Here is a 16,917-nt window from a genome sequence, read left to right as displayed (position 1 = left end):
GACAGAGGACGGGTGCACATAGACAACCTTTTCGTCCAGCTCCAAGCCGGGTCCGTCACGAGACCTCATCAGCGTGAAGTAGGGAACATCGATGGCTCGCTTGGGGGTACGGTGCATCTCAGGCGGGACGGGCGCAAGGTCCGCGCGGAGAGCAACATTGTCGATGAACCCGGCCGTGATGATCTGCTTTATGGCCTTGACCTGCTTTTCGGTCGGTTCGGGCAAGCGTGCCTGATAGGCCTGAACCAAGCCCGGGTTGTTGCTGCGCACGATGTCTGTCAGCTGGCGGCGGAGCTGCGTGGCTTCCTTGAAGGCCTTTGCGCGCAGGAACATCTTGTCGCAGAAGGCATCGCCGTCGGAGGCGTACCCGTAGGCGCAAATTGCCGATAGGTACTTCAGTGCGTCGGATGTGTCATCGTGCTTGCTGAAAAGACGGTGAACCCGAGCGTAGTCCTTGTGGCGCTGCTCCCGGGCGGTGTCTTCGAGACGGTCCGCGTTCGTGTATACACCGTTGCGCTCGTTATCGTCCTTCGCTGGTGTAGGATCGATCTGGTTCTCCGGAACAAACAGATCGCCGACTGCGAGGGCGGAAACAAGTGCGATGACGTACGGCATACAGCCATGCTGGTGGCCGACGTACAGCATCTTGCCGAACCGGGGAGACAGAGGGTATGTAGATAGGCGGTTACCTATTTGCGTGATCTGCCCTTCGGATGTGAGTGCGCCCAGGTTCTTGAGTAGCTTTTCGGCCTTGGCTAGACCCTCGCGGCTGGGAGGTGTAGGGAATGGGAAGTTGATGACATTGTGGAGTCCCATGCTCTTCATCTGAAGTACGACACCCTCGATCGGCGTCCGCAGAATCTCCGGATCAGTGTATTCGGCGAACTCGTTCTCGTAGATTGCCGAAGAGTACAGACGGTAGCAATGACCAGGTCCAGTTCTACCAGCACGTCCAGCTCGCTGGTTGGCACTGGCCTTGCTGATCCATTCAATTTGGAACTTCTGAACACCTGTTGCGAGATCGTACTGCTTTTCCTTTGCTCTACCACAGTCAAACACGTACTTTATACCGGGGATTGTAAGACTTGTCTCAGCCACGTTGGTGGCTAGGACAATAAGTCGGGAGCCTTCCGGCGGGGGTTCGAAAACCCTAAGTTGTTCCTTGGTAGGAAGCTGAGAGTACAATGGGAGCACATGAACTCGCGTCGTCGAGCTCATGGCCTCTTCACCCAGATCAAACTCGTCCTCATCTTCCTCGGGTTCATCCAGTCCAGTGATTTCGTAGTCACTCTCGTCATCTTCCTGGTTGCCAGCAAGTGACAGATCGGTACCGCCGATCTCGAAATCTTCCGCCTCCAGGGGTGCATCGTTGGCAGAGATCTGGACCCTGGCTTGAGTGGCTTCGCCGCGCTGGGTGGGTTTGAAGGCCTGCTTTAAACGCTTGGACAGCTGACGGATTTCGTTCTGTCCGGTCATGAACACAAGCATCCCGCCCGGAGGCAGCTTGCGGTGACCTCTCGACACCTTGCGGAATGCCTCTTCGATATAATCGCGGTTGGTACGTCGGGAGAAGTGGATGGTGACAGGATACTGGCGACCTTGTGCTTGAACCAAAGGCGGCGGTCCTTGACGGAAGAGGTTCGGGTTTTGTGTAAAATCGGAGATGCGCAGGGTGGCAGACATGACCACGAGCTTCAGAGGCTTGACGGACGGGTCTTCTTCCTGCATAGCCTTCCGCAAGTCGACAATGCGGCTGACCATTCCAATGAGAATATCGGTGTTGACGCTCCGTTCGTGGGCTTCATCAATCACAATGACCGAATACTTGCTAAGGGAAAAGTCTTCGGCAATTTCGCGGATGAGGATACCGTCGGTCATGAACTTGATTGCGGTCTTGCTGGATGCCGTACTCTCAAAGCGAATCTGGTAGGAGACTTGATCGGAGAATTCGCCCAGCTCTTCGCCTACACGCTTCGCCATACTGACTGCTGCGACTCGGCGTGGTTGAGTTACTCCGATCATGCCTGGATTGGGGCTGTTGGGGTTGCCGTAGCCGGCTTCGAAGAGGAATTGGGGAAGCTGGGTTGTCTTTCCGGAACCAGTAGCACCCCATATCACGATCGAGGAGTTATTGTAGATTGCTTCCATGATCTTCTGTTCCTCGCCAACAACCGGCAGTCCCAAGCGTGCATTTTGTATTTCCTCTGACCGGTTAACCTGGACACTAAAGGCTTTCCGGTTGGGGTCCCCCGTGGTGACCTGAAGTTCCAAGGGCAATGGTTCCTCCTCGGCAACAGTGTTCCTGACTGGCTTCTTGCGTTCTGGAATGAACGCCTGCTCCTCGACGACTGGAACAGTGGTAGGCTTGAAACCGATGGCATCATTGATCTGCTGTCTGGCCCAAGATTTGAAGGCGGATTGTCGAGGTTGGCCCACTTTATGCTTCTCTTCCTCTTCGCCTTCTTCGTCGTCATCTTCCTCACTCTCTTCCTCGCTATCATCCTCATCTTCGTCCTCATCGCCCTCACCCTCACTGCCGCTTTCGTCACTTGAGCCATCTGACGATGTTCCCTCTGAATCTTCATCTTCGCCCTCTTCAGACTCCTTGTCTTCGTCTTGATCCTCATCTGAGCCAAATCCTTCCCACGGCACTTCCGGCATCGTGATGGTTATCTCTGGTTTCTTCGCAACCTGCTTTCGCTTCTTGAGAACCGGAAACCCATCCGGACCGAGTTCCAGAGGGCGCTTCAACCCGATACCGGTCGCTGGGTTCTCTGCGGGCTTTTGCGCGGGGGCTTCGGATTTAGATTCGTTAACAGTGGTCTTCGATTGGGGCAACGAATCGTCCGAATCGTCGTCCGAAAAGTCTAGGTCCTGATCATGGCGCAAGTCGTGATCCGCGCTTCTAGATACGGCCGGTACTTCATCTTGTCGCTTGCGCTTTCCTAGTTCCTTGGAGCTCTGGAGGGCCGAGGTATCAACCTTGGATTGCGCGAGCTTTTTAAGCAGCTCGAGATTCTCTTCTTTCTTCAGCTTGTTTTCCTGTATAAAGTGTTAGATATAACGATAGGGGATGGCCAATATAGAGGCGCACGCACGATATACTTGTCCAAGCGCTTCTGCTTCTTGGAAGAAACCTGAGCGTGCTGTGCTCGCAATTCTTCCTTTAGCTTCTGCCGTTTAGCTTCCTTCTCATCCTTGGAGACGGGCGCAAGTTCGGCAACATTGGTGTCTACCGGAGCGGTTGTTGCCTCCCTCTGCTTGTGCTTTTGCTTTCGCTGGCGGGGGACAAACTTGGGCATGATCACTAGACTTGACCCTTTGTCTTAATTGCAAGACAAAGTTAACCAGGTCCCAGACTGAAAGTAAAAGTGAAGAGCGATAAGAGAGTGCCGTGAAAAAAATCAGGCGGCGGCCACATTCTGCCTGCAAAGCGGTGAGTATAGCCTCACCGCCTAGGATGTACTTCACGGCCAGTCACCCCTCTTCACTCTTCTCTCTCCTCTTCTTCTGCTTCGTCGCGTTTCCTTGTTTATCACAGTGTTATTGTTTTATTCTTATCTTTTTTTTTCATCATCCTAAGAAGAGAACTTGTGCATCTCATTGCCTGTCAGGGTATCTCTTAACTTAAATCACATAAAAAAACAACCATGGATAGTGAACCTTTTGACATCAACCAACTTCAGAATTTAAACCTGCCCTACCCCGCAGTCACGAAGCAGGTTGTTGGAGATGTCAAGGGCATCCAGACAAATGTCACTTTGATCAAATTCAGTGATAGGATTTTAATCACCATTTCACAGAAAGGCCGACTAGGACATTGGGTTAGTCAATAATCATGCCATGCTCTTCTCATTTCAACTAACCTACTTCAGCTGCACGTGCCACTTGAGAACAAAAATCCAGGAACAGAGGGCTTTCACACCATCTCTGAGCCTGCTGAGGACAGTCTTCTTCCTATTGGCAATCTGACTGCCACGTCACTCCTCGGTGGCCGGGCTCCTGGACATGAAGTAGTTGGTCAGCTTTATGCTCGTCAAATCGCCAGTGCCATTGTCACCAAGACGCCCAATGAGAAACGTATGCTCGTTTTGGGGCTTGGGCTTGAAACTGCCGACGCGGATCGAGATGTTTTCTTTGCCGTCATTGACCTCGTGTTGCAATGCATCTAACGAGCCAATAAGGTGGCCCAATGACATGACCAACTCTATGCCAGGAACTACCACTTACCGAACTATATCCTCAGCATTATCCCTACGCCGCATGAGCTGCACGCACGGGTCCTGCCTCGCGAGTATTAGGTTGGTGAGACGTCTTCGCTCCATTCTAGTGAAGCCCACGAATTTCAGTCTTCCAAGGACCGTGAAGGCCCCACTGAACAGAGCCTGGACCAAATCGTTCTCGTCAAATCCGGGGATTTTCCAATTCTCAGTGACAGCGACGGTCAGATCATGGACACGCAAGGGCCCCTCCATTCTCAAAGTGGTAATGAAGAGCGCGAAACCCCAGCGACGTCGAACTGCCGTCTCATGGATCTTGTCACCAAGTGAAAGCACAAGCGATCCAAACGTTCTTTCTTCGTCGCATTCTATATCGAGACAGATGAATCCTCTACGCTTATAAATGCACCGATCCAACTTCAAGGGGACACTTTTGAGGTAATGCGCAGTAGAGCCTCCGTACTCCTTGAGGACAAGCCTGCTGTATGCAAGCGAATAGAAGAAGACCAGCAAGGCTTCATGGAAGATCTGATGAGAGGTCAGGAGGATAGCGAGGCCCGTTGTCGTCTGTGCGAATTCCTCCAGCTCCACGGCACTCCAGTTGTGCGGGAACAGGCATTCCCATATTCTTAGTCTGACTTCCAGGGGGAGACGGTACAGGAGACACTTCGACATTGGCTGTGTATCAAACTGGGCTACTTTAAGCATCTTAATGATCTGTTCATCGGCTACCTCACGGTACTTTGGCTGCTTGTCATGTTCTTCGAAATCACTAACAGCCCCCGATTCTTTGTCGTACAAGGGCTTGACAAAACGAACTACTGGTCTTGTCGGCGTCCGATGTTAGCTGCGAACAAGTCCGAGATCGAAAACAAGACGAGCACGACTTACCCACGATTGCTGGGGTCATGGCGGTTGTGCTCTTGCACCAGACTCTGATACAAGCCTTGGCTCTTAAGAGCTCCTGACGGAACCACTCCCGCCATGTCATCAGGTGAACGACGATGCGCGGGATGTTTGGAGATGTTGTTTGACTCTAGATCAAGCAGCAAATCTGAGGTCAAAGCTAGGTGCAAATATTGGCAGAAGGGGCCACCTGTGATAATCGGGAACACCGTGGTCTGGAGCAGCTGTGCATGGCCAACTGTTTGCATGTGTGTCTTATTAGCCAAACGCAATCAAACATAAGTTGCCGGTAGTGAATGCTTACAGCGTAGCCACATAGTCAATGCTCTGAGTTGTAGACCCAGTAAATTTACAGCTCTAAATATATCCCCATTCCCTCTCAATATAATTATTTAGTATCCTGCATCCTTCTGCCCTGTTGGTGCATTGGGGGTTCAACTGGTGCTCTCCAGCTCAGCCCGTCTCGGTCACGTGCCAGCTGCCAGGATCCCAGGGTGTGAAGTGAACCTGCACTTCCTCTCTCATAACAACCTCCTCCAAATTCATTCAACCTTCTTATTTTCTAACCGTAAGACTTCTTGCTTAGTTCTCAAGTCATTTGTTTGATGAACACAGTGCTGCGCTTGTTTTGCTGCGCTGAAGCATCTCTAGCGTCGGCCTGATAAACAGACAACCTCCGGTACAAACTACCGTCAGGCCTTTATTTATTCCGCTAGTTGTTACCGACTCATCCCCTCTTTACCCTCACTATCATTCTATCCTTTTTATTGGATCTATCATCTCACTCATCCTATCTTCTGGTATTAATAAATCATTCAATATGGCTCCACATGAAGGGGAACGCCAGTTTGAGACATTTGATCTAGACTCTGAACCCGATCAGCGTCGCAGCTCCGAGAGACAGGTTGTTGATCTCACAGCGGAGTCCGACTCAGATGACGTTGTACCCATCTTTCCGAAGTCGCGGTCCGTAATAGGATCTGACACGGATGATGAGGCGGGTGATGATGATCAATATGATGAAGACCTAAAGAGAGCTATCGCGCTCTCGTTGCAAGACGCTCAAGGAGGATCGCAAAACGCCTCTAGTTATCTACAAATTAGCGACTCTGAGAAAGGGGAGCCCCAAGGCACTGATTCTCCCTCAGTAAAAGAGGTCGAAGAGAAGACAATCGGCCAAGAACCTGCTAAGTCCATGGGTATCTTCGGTCTCGATCGCAAGCAGATGGAGCAAGAGCGTCTCGCACGACTTGCTAAGAGAAAGGCCGAGGATACTAGCTCCATTGATCTCCGTGAGACTAAGCACTCGAAGATCGACTTAGCTCCAAAGCCCACTGTCCAACCCTCTGTGGCCACTAAAGGTACGATTATGTCTGCATCACAGCCTACAAGCTCTAGGTCGATCCCATCTACTTCACCATCGGTTCAATATCCAGAGGGTATTGTCAAAAAGACATGGGCCTTTGGATGCCCCCGGCAAGGGGACGATATCAAGATTGAGGAGGTCTTGCAGAAGTCTGATCTGGAGCTTGCTGTCTTGAGCTCATTCATGTGGGAGATGGATTGGCTGTTCAGTAAATTTAATGTTGAGAGTACTCGTTTCATTATGATCATGCAGGCGGAGGATGAGGCTACAGTGAGCATTCTCCATTGTCCTTCGCACCCTGGAATTTAGCCTTGTCTAGAATAAGCTAATCACCAGAGAAGAAACGTCAGTACGAATCAGAGACGGCTACCATGCGGAACTTGCGGTTATGCTTCCCACCAATGGGTGGGCAGGTCGTTTGCATGCACTCAAAGTTGATGCTGCTCTTTCACCCTGGATATCTTCGCCTCGTGGTACCGACAGCTAATCTAACCCCATTTGACTGGGGTGAGATGAACGGAGTCATGGAGAACGTAATAAGCACAAGAGCGTCTATCCCTTGGACCCCTGCTGACACACCTCCAGAGCGTCTTTCTCATTGACTTACCGAAAAAGGATGGCGCCGAGAAGCCAACAACCCATTTCTACGAAGATCTGGTTCATTTCCTCAAAGCCAGTACTCTTCATGAGAACATCATCGCTAAGCTTGACAGCTTTGACTTTAGCAAAACATCGAAATATGCCTTCGTTCACACCATGTATGTCCCCTTTTGCTACTAGACGCATTGAATATATCTAACAGTCCCAGCGGTGGCTCTCACACAGATACTGCATGGAGACGAACAGGCTACTGCGGCCTAGGTCGAGCAGTGGCAAGACTGAATCTTCGTACATCCGTACCACTCAACATCGACTTCATCGTAAGCATCTACCCTCTACCCACAACCATCTACCACATACTCACAAGTCAAGGCTTCCTCTGTCGGCGCTATAACCGACCAATTTCTCCGCTCCTTGTACCTCGCTTCACAAGGTAGACACACTCCCAAACCCCCTGCCCCTACCCATAGACCCGACAACTAACGCTAAAATCCCTTAAACTCAAAGGCGACGACGGTCTTACCGAATTCACAATCCGCTACGCCAAATCATTTCCTGTTCCCCGACGCGACGATCCCTCCAAACTCCTCAAGAAAGACACAGGCACTGAATGGAAAGACCGATTCCGTCTCTACTTTCCCTCCCAGAATACCATCGCAACATCAAAAGGCGGTCCCCGCTGCGCAGGCACCATCTGCTTCCAGTCAAGATGGTACAACGGCGAAAACTTTCCACGCCATATACTCCGAGACTGTGAGAGTCAAAGAAAAGGCTTGTTAATGCATAACAAGGTGCGTATACCACCCTACCCCCTTTCCTCTTCCCCCACAAACACGATATCTCTAACATCCCATCCCCACTCAACAATAGATCCTCTACATCCGCCCCGACGAACCCATCCCTCTATCAGAAACAACCCAATGCCGCGCATGGGCTTACGTCGGAAGTGCCAATCTATCCGAAAGTGCCTGGTACGTATTTCCTCATAAATATCACATCCATCCCCAACCTTTTAATTTCACCCAACCCAACACTCACTAACCAACCCCACCTGTCTCCCACCCACAGGGGCCGCCTCGTCCAAGACCGCTCAACCAAATCCCCCAAGCTGAACTGCCGAAACTGGGAATGCGGCGTAATAGTCCCTGTTATCGAAGACAAGACGGATACACCAGAAGTCAAGGATAAGATATCCGAAGATAAAGATAAAGGCAAAGGCAAAGCCTCTGAATCATCTTCATCATCTTCATCGTCAACCAATAATGATGACGACGGGACAAACCTCCCCGCTGTATTCGGGGATACTGTTCCGGTTCCGATGCGGGTGCCGGGGGCGAGGTATAGTGGGGGGAGGAAGCCGTGGTTTTTTGCGGAGAGTCAGAGTTGATGTTGGGCCCCAGTTTCAGTTAAGAGGAAGGTGTGTGGTCTGGATGTTTTTCTTGATAGGGCTTAGGGATAAGGAGTTTATGACATATATGGGTAGATGTATGTGCAGGACATTTATCTCAGTTGAGACTAAGAAATATCTAACCAATCTGATGATACAAAATCTCCACTATTACTACTCCTAGCCACAATAAATATAGAGTATATCTATAGAATGATATGCATTATGTACCTATTATGGATCAAAATATAACCCAAAAAAAAGAAACAACATGAAGAAAAGGCTGAGCAAAAAGCCAAGCCACCCGACAAACACACACGCTGATGCATCTCTATCTATCTTGCATGATAATATAAACCAAGAAGGAAAAAAAAAAAGTAAATCCGAACCAATATGCTTTTCTCTATCCTCCTCCTGCTGCTTCATCTCGTATTTCAGGCCACATAGGCCTGTATGTATCTTTTTGATGATGATTTCGTATTTTGTTTTGTTTTTCTTCCTCCCAAAATATATCACAGGAGGAAAGTCCCACCTACCAGCATCCATCAAACAGACGAATGCTGTGGCTGTAATAAACAGTGGCAAAGCCTGAGCTCTACGCCTTGGGCGATCTCACAAACAGCTTCTTGATGCTACCGAAGAGCATTCCCAGCGCAGCGAAGACGTAGCCAAGTCCAAAAGACCAGCCACGGACGCGCACGCAGTAGATCATAAAGTAGACCAAGAACCAGTTAATGATCACATAGGCGAGGAAGATACCGAAGCAGCGCCACTTGTCGCCATCGTGCACATTGAGGGTGTGCATGTACTGGGAGCCGTTGGCGTAGGGGCAGTACTGGCAATCCGAAGTGGCGTTGGGGTTGGAGAGGTAGCCGACGCCGGCACTCGAGACCCAGTCGTCGGCGTACTGAGAGCAGGTTTGGCCGGGGGGAGGGTTGAAGTGGGTGGTTTCCGAGGAGGCGCATTCGATGTCAACGGTGGGGAAGACGCTCGAGATGACACCGCGGAGCCACCAGGTGACCGGGTTGACGTAGTACATCCAGTATTTCCAGAACACGGGGTACGCGGAGTAAGGACGGACAACACCGTTGAAAAGGCCGGTCATGACGAAGAAGAAGGGAAGGGTCTGGTGTTTGTGTTAGTTGTTTGCTTTGGTTAATTCTGAAAACGGAATAACTTACGTTGGAAATGACGGTGAAGGACGGAGCGAAGGCACAGATCCATTGACCCCAGCTGGCTTGGAACAGGAAGAAAAGCACGGACATGAGGAAGACGTATCCGGCATTACTCGAGTCCGTAGGGAAACCGGCCGGGTAGTACCACAGCAGCCAGTAGATCAGTCCGGAGATGATAGCCATCGGGATTTCGCAGACGATGTTGGCCGTGCAGAATGCGATCCATCCGTAGATACGACTGGGGTACTCGCGAGCTTCCCATAGTGCCCGATTGATGTAGAACTTGGGAACCAAGCTGTTCAGGACGATAGGCGGAAGGAGAATGACCAAGAAGATCGAGAACATCCGGTCCTGCATGCTAGAAATGGTGTTTCCAAGCATCCAGAAGGTCTACATGGATTAGTAACTGTGCATGAGAGGGCTGAGCCAAGGGTACTTACAAAACCGTTGAAGATACCGATGATGACACTGACGAAGAGCTTTCCATAGTAGTAAGAGGGATCTCTCCAGTACTGTCTGAAAAGTCTCATCATGAGGAGGTAGGTTTGGGTCGTAACAGGAGCAGCGAATTCGTACGGCACGCCCTGCTCATCGAGCGGGATCTTGCTGCGCTCCTCTCTGATGGTCTTGATCTCGTCCAAAACCTTTTGGTTCTGCTCCGAGTTCCTCCATTCCTCGTTCCAGTCAAAGCTCTTGCCATCCTTCTTGGTCGCCTTAGCCGCCGTCTCAAGAATGAACTCGGCGACGTTCTTCGAAGGGGGACAGACAACACCGCGGTCGGCGAAGTACTTGATCACGTCGCGTCCTTCATGACCGACCGGACCGAAGTAGAAAGTGTTACCGCCAGGGTTCAGAGCCAAGATCATATCAAACTGTTGAATCAGCATGGACGAAGGCTGGTGGATCGTACACACGATAGCCTGTCCGGCTTGAGAAAGCTTCTTCAAGAATCGCACGATGGAAAAGGCCGCTTGACTGTCCAGACCGCTAGTGGGCTCGTCGAGGAAAAGAAGAAGACTGGGCTTGGCAGCTAGCTCGACGCCGATAGTGACGCGCTTCTTCTGCTCGACATTGAGGGAGCCAATGATGGCATCCTGAATTTCCTCGAGTTCCAAAAGGTCAATGATCTGGTTGACGTAGGCCAGCTTTTCCTCATCCGGAGTGTTTCTGTCCTGACGAAGCAGCGCGGAGAATTCGAGAGCTTCGCGAATGGTAGCGGTATTGTCATGGAGATCCATCTGCTCACAGAAGCCGGTGCCTCGCTGGAAGTCGGTGCCCAGAGGATGGCCATCCACAAGCATGTCGCCAGTGACCACACCCGTTTTCTGACGCTGAGCCAGAGTGTTCAGGAGCGTAGTCTTACCAGCTCCGGAAGCACCCATCAGGGCAATCATGAGTCCGGGTTTAGCATAGCCGTTGACACCATTGAGAAGCTTCCTTGTGCCATTGCCGTAGGGAACCGTATATTCAACGTTGGACCAGGTGAAGACGCGGTCACTAGATGAGATGCGGTTGAACGAGTCGCTGTTGCTGTTGGACTGGGCCTGAACACCAGCGCCCTGGGTCTTCTCTTCGTCACTTCCCTTGCCGCTCTGCGCCGTGAGCTGCTTAGCACGCTTGGAACGCTTGAATACCAAGGCACCGCCGCCACCACCGACGAACGAGAGGAACTCGGCAGCAAAAACGGTCACCAGGATGTAGAGCACAGTGAAGGCAATGACGACACCGAAGTTACGCCACATGTGATGGCGGGTGAACTGGTAGGCGGTCTCGATGTAGTTGGAACCCGAAACCTGCGTCTGCCCGAGCTGAGATCCGGTGAGAGTGCATCCCTGGTACCTAGGATCCAAGTCAGAGCCCTGGGGGACCAACATCGATGAGGCGCAGTCCATGAGTCGACCAGCAAACTCGTTGGACAGAACGGCTTCGTAACTGTAAGACAACGGGTTGACGTAGAAGAGCCATCCGAACCAGATCGAACCATCGATGAGAGATTGCTTGGGAATGACATAGCCAACGAACAGGATCAACACGTTAAGCGCAATACCACTGAATCGGACAGCATCGTCAATCGATGGCGAGAGCGCAGCGAACATGCGATACATGGACGTGATGCAAAACGTCGTCGTGTACACAAAGAGGAAGTAGATCCAGAACTTGGAAGCGGTCACGTCGAGGCCGGACATGAAGTAGACGATAATGGTGAAGGGAACGACCATGCAGAAGATGGCTGGGAAATCCACAACCACACGAGCAATGGAAACAGCCGACGGACGGTAGAAGGCATAATCCTTGTGACGGGCAACAATGCCACGACCACTGACCGCCGGCATGAGTTCCGTCAATTGCAACCAACCCAGGAACAGAATCGAGAAGAACAAAGCACCACCACGAGAGAAGGCACCACTGGTATTCAACGATTCACCATAGAACAAGGACGAGACAATCAAACCGTTGGAGATAATAATGAAGTACTTGGTGTAGAGCGAGGTCTTGTCACCCCAGAGCAGCCAGAACTCACGACGCACACAGGCGGCGACCTGGCGGACCAGAGAAACGGTGTACGGCGACTTCTTGGACACGGTCTTACTCTTCGACTCGGCGACCGACTTCTGGAAGCGACGGGTGCTCTCCTGGTTGGTGTCTTGAAGCTGCTTCTCATAGCCAGAAACATCGTCCAGGATACGCTGGTAGGCACTGCTTTGTCTGAACACGGACTCGAGCTCTTCCGCAGTCTTCGGAGTCGAAGCTTCCCGGCCAGGCTGGAATTGACGGGCGTTGGGGTCGCACAGGGAAGTCAAGAAATCGGCCGTGGTCGACTGTTCGGGGCAGTGGAAACCAAGGTTCACAAAGTACTGTCTCGCCTCGTTGGCGGGACCTTGGTAGAGCATGCGTCCCTGGTCGATCACCAGCACCTTGTCCATGAGTTCGTAAATGCTCTCACCGGCCTGGTACAGGGTGACAAACGTGGTCCGCTTGCTGATGTCGGTCATGATGCGCAGGGACTTGGCGTAATCCAGGGCGGTGCTGGCGTCGAGACCTCTGGTGGAGTTATCCCAGCAGACGACGGAGGATTTGGTGGCCAGCGTCTCCGCGATACTGACACGCTTTCGCTCTCCACCGGACACACCGCGGACATACTCGTTGCCGACCACGGTGTTCTTGGTGTGCGAGATACCGAACATCTTTAACAAAGCATCGATGATGATCGGGATACTCTCCTTGTCGTGCTTCTTGGTCTTGTTAATGAGAGAAAACTTGAGGGTCTGCCAAACCGTGAGGTTGGGAAAGTGCTGGTCATCTTCCTGGTTGTAGTTGACCTCACCACGGAAGTGCTTGTGCTGCTCCTCCGCGGACATACCGCCGTAGCTGATCTCACCCTCGACGCCAGCGAAGGCGTCTCGGTCATTGGCGATGGTCTTCAGGAAGGTGGAGCAACCGGCACCAGGTCTTCCCAGCACCAGCATCATCTCACCTTCCCGCACAGCACCAGTGAACTCGTGAAGCAAGTCTCTCACGGGGGGCTTGCGACCAAAGCGGAGTTTGGGGGCGAATTTGCAGACAATGTTGTAGAGATCGGGTCCAAAGGTACCGATGACGGCGTCCGGAAGGGTACGAACAAAAGACGCACCCGTCTCGACACCCTTCACGGTGACGTCCTTGAATACCACACCCACCTTCTTAGCGGGTTCGCCTGCAGTCGTCCGGCGTTCGAGGTGGCCGCCCATCAAGAACTCGCTGAGGTCGAAGCCGCCATAACCGCTGTCCGTGGTGCCGGACAAGTCGTCGTCGTTCTCCAAAGCCTTCTCCTCATCGCGCGCCTGGCTTGCGCGCGAACGCAGTCGCTGAGCTTCTCGAGTAGCGGAACGGGTTTGATGCAAACTGAGGCGAGTCAATTCCTTGCGCATTTCCTCGAAATCCTCCATGGCGCCGCGACGAGAGACAGGCTCCTCTTCCTGTTCTCCCCAACGGCCATCAGCGGATAGGTCGGTCTCGCTAGTCGACTGGGAGATCACGGTTTGGTCGGAAGCGATAACGTGGGAGCTTTCTTGGGCGTAGGGATGCTCCTGGGTGATAGTCGGAACATTTTGCAATGCATCCGGCTGACGATGTTCGTCAGCCATGGTGGAGACTGTGGCGCCTGTCGTCAGGCAAATTCCGAGGGAGGGATCTGCGAGTCGGACGTAAGGTGGTGGTGATATCGTAGGCTACCAACCGAGTGGCGCAAAGAAAAAAAAAAAGGCGAACCCAGGAAACTTTTTGAAGGTGTGAAACTCCGATCGAAGAAAGGAGAACGGGGAGGGAATAGGGATAATAAATAGATATTAATATGTAATGCCACGAATACGCAAGGCAAGGGTGTTATCAACGTTTAGCTGGAGTATGTATGGAAGATATGTACAGCCAAAGGTAAAGACGATGATTAGTGAAGTTGGGGGGGGTATGTAGAGGGTTGATGCGGCACGGGACTGGGGCGCTCCAGGAGCTCCAGCACACGCCTTGAGAGGAGTGGAGATTGGGGTGAATGTGGAGGAGAAAAAAAAGAAAGACCGTAACCGACTCAAAGAGAGAAAGAAACAAGAGCCATCCACTGACACTAAAGAGGGGGGAGAAAGATAATAAATAAGTCAGTGGAGGAGGGGAGGACGTTGTATCACGGTATAAACGATATTGGCGGCGCCGGCGTTATCAGACGCTAACGCCGCGGGACCACTTTGAAAAAAAAAAAATTATTCATGGAGGGAAGAACTGGAGAAAGACAGGCAAGATTGGAGGCGGATTTGTCAGGATTGCAAACGAGCATTGACAATAGACTCGGCTTGTAGCCATGCCAAATGGACCCGAAACGGACCAGGGTCCATATCCGTGGCGGCGACGACAAGCAGACGGAATTAACCAAGCAATCAGAGAACGTAGAGAGACGGAAGGACCAGGTAGCGGAACTAGATCGAAGGAGTGGATTTGCTGACAATTGGAACTGCAGCAAGAAGGCGATGGAAAGCTGGACAATCCATCGGGTGAACTGCGGTGGGTCTTTTTTCATCTTGGTTCTTATTTTTTACTCATGAGTCAAGATGAGGTCCACGGATGTCAGTTTCTAGAAATGTGATTGGACACAGGAGCCATGGGTTCAGGGGTCGGCTGGACCCGAATGGCTCTGGAAGCGGAAGGAGCGACGCGGGTTCAGCGAGGAATTCATCTTCCAGGCGCAACTTTCCTCGGTTGACATTCATGTTTGGTTTGTTTGTTTGGGCTGCTTGTCATCATTTTTAACGGTGGGTCGGAGATAAGCCTACTTTTCTCTTACTTCCACTTACTTCCTGTCCGGCGTTAAAATTTTAACATCTGAAATTTTGAGGCGGGCTCTCTTTTCGGTTAGTCCGAAACAACCTCGACTCGATTATTTCCTCTTCTGCTGCTGCTGCCCATCTCATATAATAAGACAATTAACTCATCATCTCGTAGATTATCCTCGTCATCATCCATCATCCATCATCCTTCTCTTGGCATAGGAAGCTGACTCTATTATATTATTAACCACTGTCACTACTAGTTAAATACTAAAATTAATTGTGATCCATAACAAGGCTCTGTCTGACATGAGCTCATCTGGTTAACTTAACTATAAGTAGTAATAGATATACGTAGATAGTTACTCAGTATCTGGACGCCTGATATGTACTTGTGAACTGGGACGCAGGGGACTAGCTTCCAGTCATTTCTACTAACGTGGGTACTATTTTACTTTTTTTTTGTGATACCAAACGGATATTATTACTATAATTATTGCTATCATTATTAATCAATCATTGAGGGTGACGATCTCTTCGGTTCTGAGCTCAATCGGCACTACTCCGGAACGGGGTCCCCGGCACCCTCGAGTCAGCCTGCCGACCATCTCCCTACCAGACCCAGTCAGCCAACGATTCAGTCAAGTGGGTTTGGCCACAGACTCGGAACCGACAAAGAAGTAAGCCTGCTGCTTGTTGCTGCTCTTGCTTCTTGCTGCTGCTGATTCCTGCAAGTCCAGCCACAATACCCAGCTCAAAGTTACACGATCGCTCTCTCTAATTTTTTTATTCCCTCTTCCGCGTGCTTTTTCCGGCCGTGGCCTCTGGTTGGTTCTCATCTTTCCATGAAACAACCTGAACCTTCTTGGGCAGGAGCTTGGACTCGATTAGCCACACCCGATTCACCCGGGACTGCCATGCCGACCGGGTGCGATCTGTCAGATCTGATGGGTGCCGGTTCTCGCCCTACTCGTGTCGTTTCCAATTGGGATTCCGAGGCCTTTTCGGATCGCCTTGTGCTCTTGATTTTCCCCTTTTTCCCTGTTTGCTCCATTTTCTCCCATCACACCGCTTGGGCCTCAACTCACCCCCTCCCCTTCCATCTCCCACATTTTCTCCTCCAAGCAACAACCCAACCACCCTTTGGGCCACCAGCTGACTCCTTAGGGTTATCGCCTACAGGCAACAACCTGACTTATCTGACCAATAAATGGCCGTCTTCCTGTTCACTACGGTACTTACCTATCAGTCGTATCTCAGTCTAGCCCTTCCCTGCACGGATCGCCTCCACTCCCAAGCTCAAGCTCCCCGTCTGGTTCTTGCAGAGCTTCCAGTGGACTATGAAATACATACCTTTTACCACTTTCCAGAGATTCCCCCTAGGCTGATATTTTAGAATGATATTTGAACATCCCCCGCCATCACAACCTGTTTCCTAGGGTGGAATGTGCTATTTTCAAGCATGCGCTCGGAAAACTGAGCAACACACGGCAGTGCACTGCATCGCCTATACCGGAGAAACTCCAGACTGCGGGGTTGGAATCCAAAAGTCCACAGGTAATTAGCGCCAGTCTTGGATCTGTGCATGTGCTCTTCCAGTGGGAACCGGAGTATAGCAGCGGCAATCTCGGACGGATCCATGCACACTTTGCGGTCAGCTCAGGCAGCTACGCAAAGCGCGGGGTGGCTCGTAATTATTTTTTTGGATCTCTTGCTTTGTTTTCACACCTTGATTTCTGTGCGTATGTATCTATCTACTGTGGCTTTCTTCATGCTCAGTGGCTCCCTGCACCTGGACACAAAATTGCGATGCCAGCCTGCACGTTGCTCGGTGAGAGTGCCTAGTTGGCACTAGCCCCAAGTCTGCCCGGTCACTCTAGGCCAGGGTCCGCGGTCTTTCGCACCGCTGCATCTTAATCCAGCCACTACTATCTTCCACGGTCCAGCCTGCCCGGCTGCTAGCCACTCGCCA

At 51.4% G+C, this 16,917-nt stretch overlaps 6 protein-coding genes across 6 annotated transcripts; 3 read left to right on the top strand and 3 right to left on the bottom strand.

The window, feature by feature from the left end:
* Nucleotides 1-3,650: 3,650 nt before the first annotated feature.
* Nucleotides 3,651-4,172, top strand: BO83DRAFT_307899 (proteasome assembly chaperone 3; the record flags this gene model as incomplete). Its single annotated transcript, XM_025527350.1, has 2 exons — nucleotides 3,651-3,824; nucleotides 3,876-4,172. 2 exons carry the CDS (start codon nucleotides 3,651-3,653, stop codon nucleotides 4,170-4,172), a joined length of 471 nt encoding a protein of 156 aa, XP_025390475.1.
* BO83DRAFT_460807 (uncharacterized protein) lies at nucleotides 4,032-5,042 on the bottom strand (the record flags this gene model as incomplete). Its single annotated transcript, XM_025537226.1, has 1 exon — nucleotides 4,032-5,042. A coding segment is annotated over one exon (816 nt), but the record flags the coding sequence as incomplete, so codon positions are not given.
* On the bottom strand, nucleotides 5,018-5,489 carry BO83DRAFT_213191 (uncharacterized protein). Its single transcript, XM_025526738.1, has one exon. It carries the CDS (start codon nucleotides 5,372-5,374, stop codon nucleotides 5,108-5,110), a length of 267 nt encoding a protein of 88 aa, XP_025390473.1. The 5' UTR covers nucleotides 5,375-5,489; the 3' UTR covers nucleotides 5,018-5,107.
* A 184-nt stretch (nucleotides 5,490-5,673) lies between these two features.
* Nucleotides 5,674-8,620, top strand: BO83DRAFT_355938 (uncharacterized protein). Its single transcript, XM_025529170.1, has 8 exons — nucleotides 5,674-6,762; nucleotides 6,834-7,025; nucleotides 7,078-7,250; nucleotides 7,301-7,412; nucleotides 7,465-7,525; nucleotides 7,600-7,883; nucleotides 7,963-8,063; nucleotides 8,161-8,620. Exons 1-8 carry the CDS (start codon nucleotides 5,947-5,949, stop codon nucleotides 8,477-8,479), a joined length of 2,058 nt encoding a protein of 685 aa, XP_025390472.1. The 5' UTR covers nucleotides 5,674-5,946; the 3' UTR covers nucleotides 8,480-8,620.
* A 164-nt stretch (nucleotides 8,621-8,784) lies between these two features.
* atrF (ABC drug exporter AtrF) lies at nucleotides 8,785-13,778 on the bottom strand (the record flags this gene model as incomplete). Its single annotated transcript, XM_025529169.1, has 3 exons — nucleotides 8,785-9,605; nucleotides 9,661-10,044; nucleotides 10,095-13,778. 3 exons carry the CDS (start codon nucleotides 13,776-13,778, stop codon nucleotides 9,075-9,077), a joined length of 4,599 nt encoding a protein of 1,532 aa, XP_025390471.1. The 3' UTR covers nucleotides 8,785-9,074.
* Nucleotides 13,779-15,827: 2,049 nt separating this feature from the next.
* BO83DRAFT_213116 (uncharacterized protein) lies at nucleotides 15,828-16,370 on the top strand. Its single transcript, XM_025526737.1, has one exon. The coding sequence runs from the start codon at nucleotides 15,863-15,865 to the stop codon at nucleotides 16,208-16,210; it is 348 nt and encodes a 115-aa protein (XP_025390470.1). The 5' UTR covers nucleotides 15,828-15,862; the 3' UTR covers nucleotides 16,211-16,370.
* Nucleotides 16,371-16,917: the final 547 nt, after the last annotated feature.

The sequence above is a fragment of the Aspergillus eucalypticola genome (assembly GCF_003184535.1).
Source record: "Aspergillus eucalypticola CBS 122712 chromosome Unknown BO83scaffold_6, whole genome shotgun sequence".
Classification (NCBI taxonomy): domain Eukaryota; kingdom Fungi; phylum Ascomycota; class Eurotiomycetes; order Eurotiales; family Aspergillaceae; genus Aspergillus; species Aspergillus eucalypticola.
This window is presented reverse-complemented; position numbering and strand designations above follow the sequence as displayed.

Bases quoted from the DNA above. Each gene is read 5' to 3' on its own strand.
- BO83DRAFT_213191 (XM_025526738.1), bottom strand. From the start codon at position 5,374: ATGCAAACAGTTGGCCATGCACAGCTGCTCCAGACCACGGTGTTCCCG.
- BO83DRAFT_213116 (XM_025526737.1), top strand. From the start codon at position 15,863: ATGCCGACCGGGTGCGATCTGTCAGATCTGATGGGTGCCGGTTCTCGC.
- BO83DRAFT_355938 (XM_025529170.1), top strand. From the start codon at position 5,947: ATGGCTCCACATGAAGGGGAACGCCAGTTTGAGACATTTGATCTAGAC. The intron at 7,884-7,962 runs GTGCGTATACCA...ACTCAACAATAG, and splicing joins GCTTGTTAATGCATAACAAG to ATCCTCTACATCCGCCCCGA. The intron at 8,064-8,160 runs GTACGTATTTCC...TCCCACCCACAG, and splicing joins AATCTATCCGAAAGTGCCTG to GGGCCGCCTCGTCCAAGACC.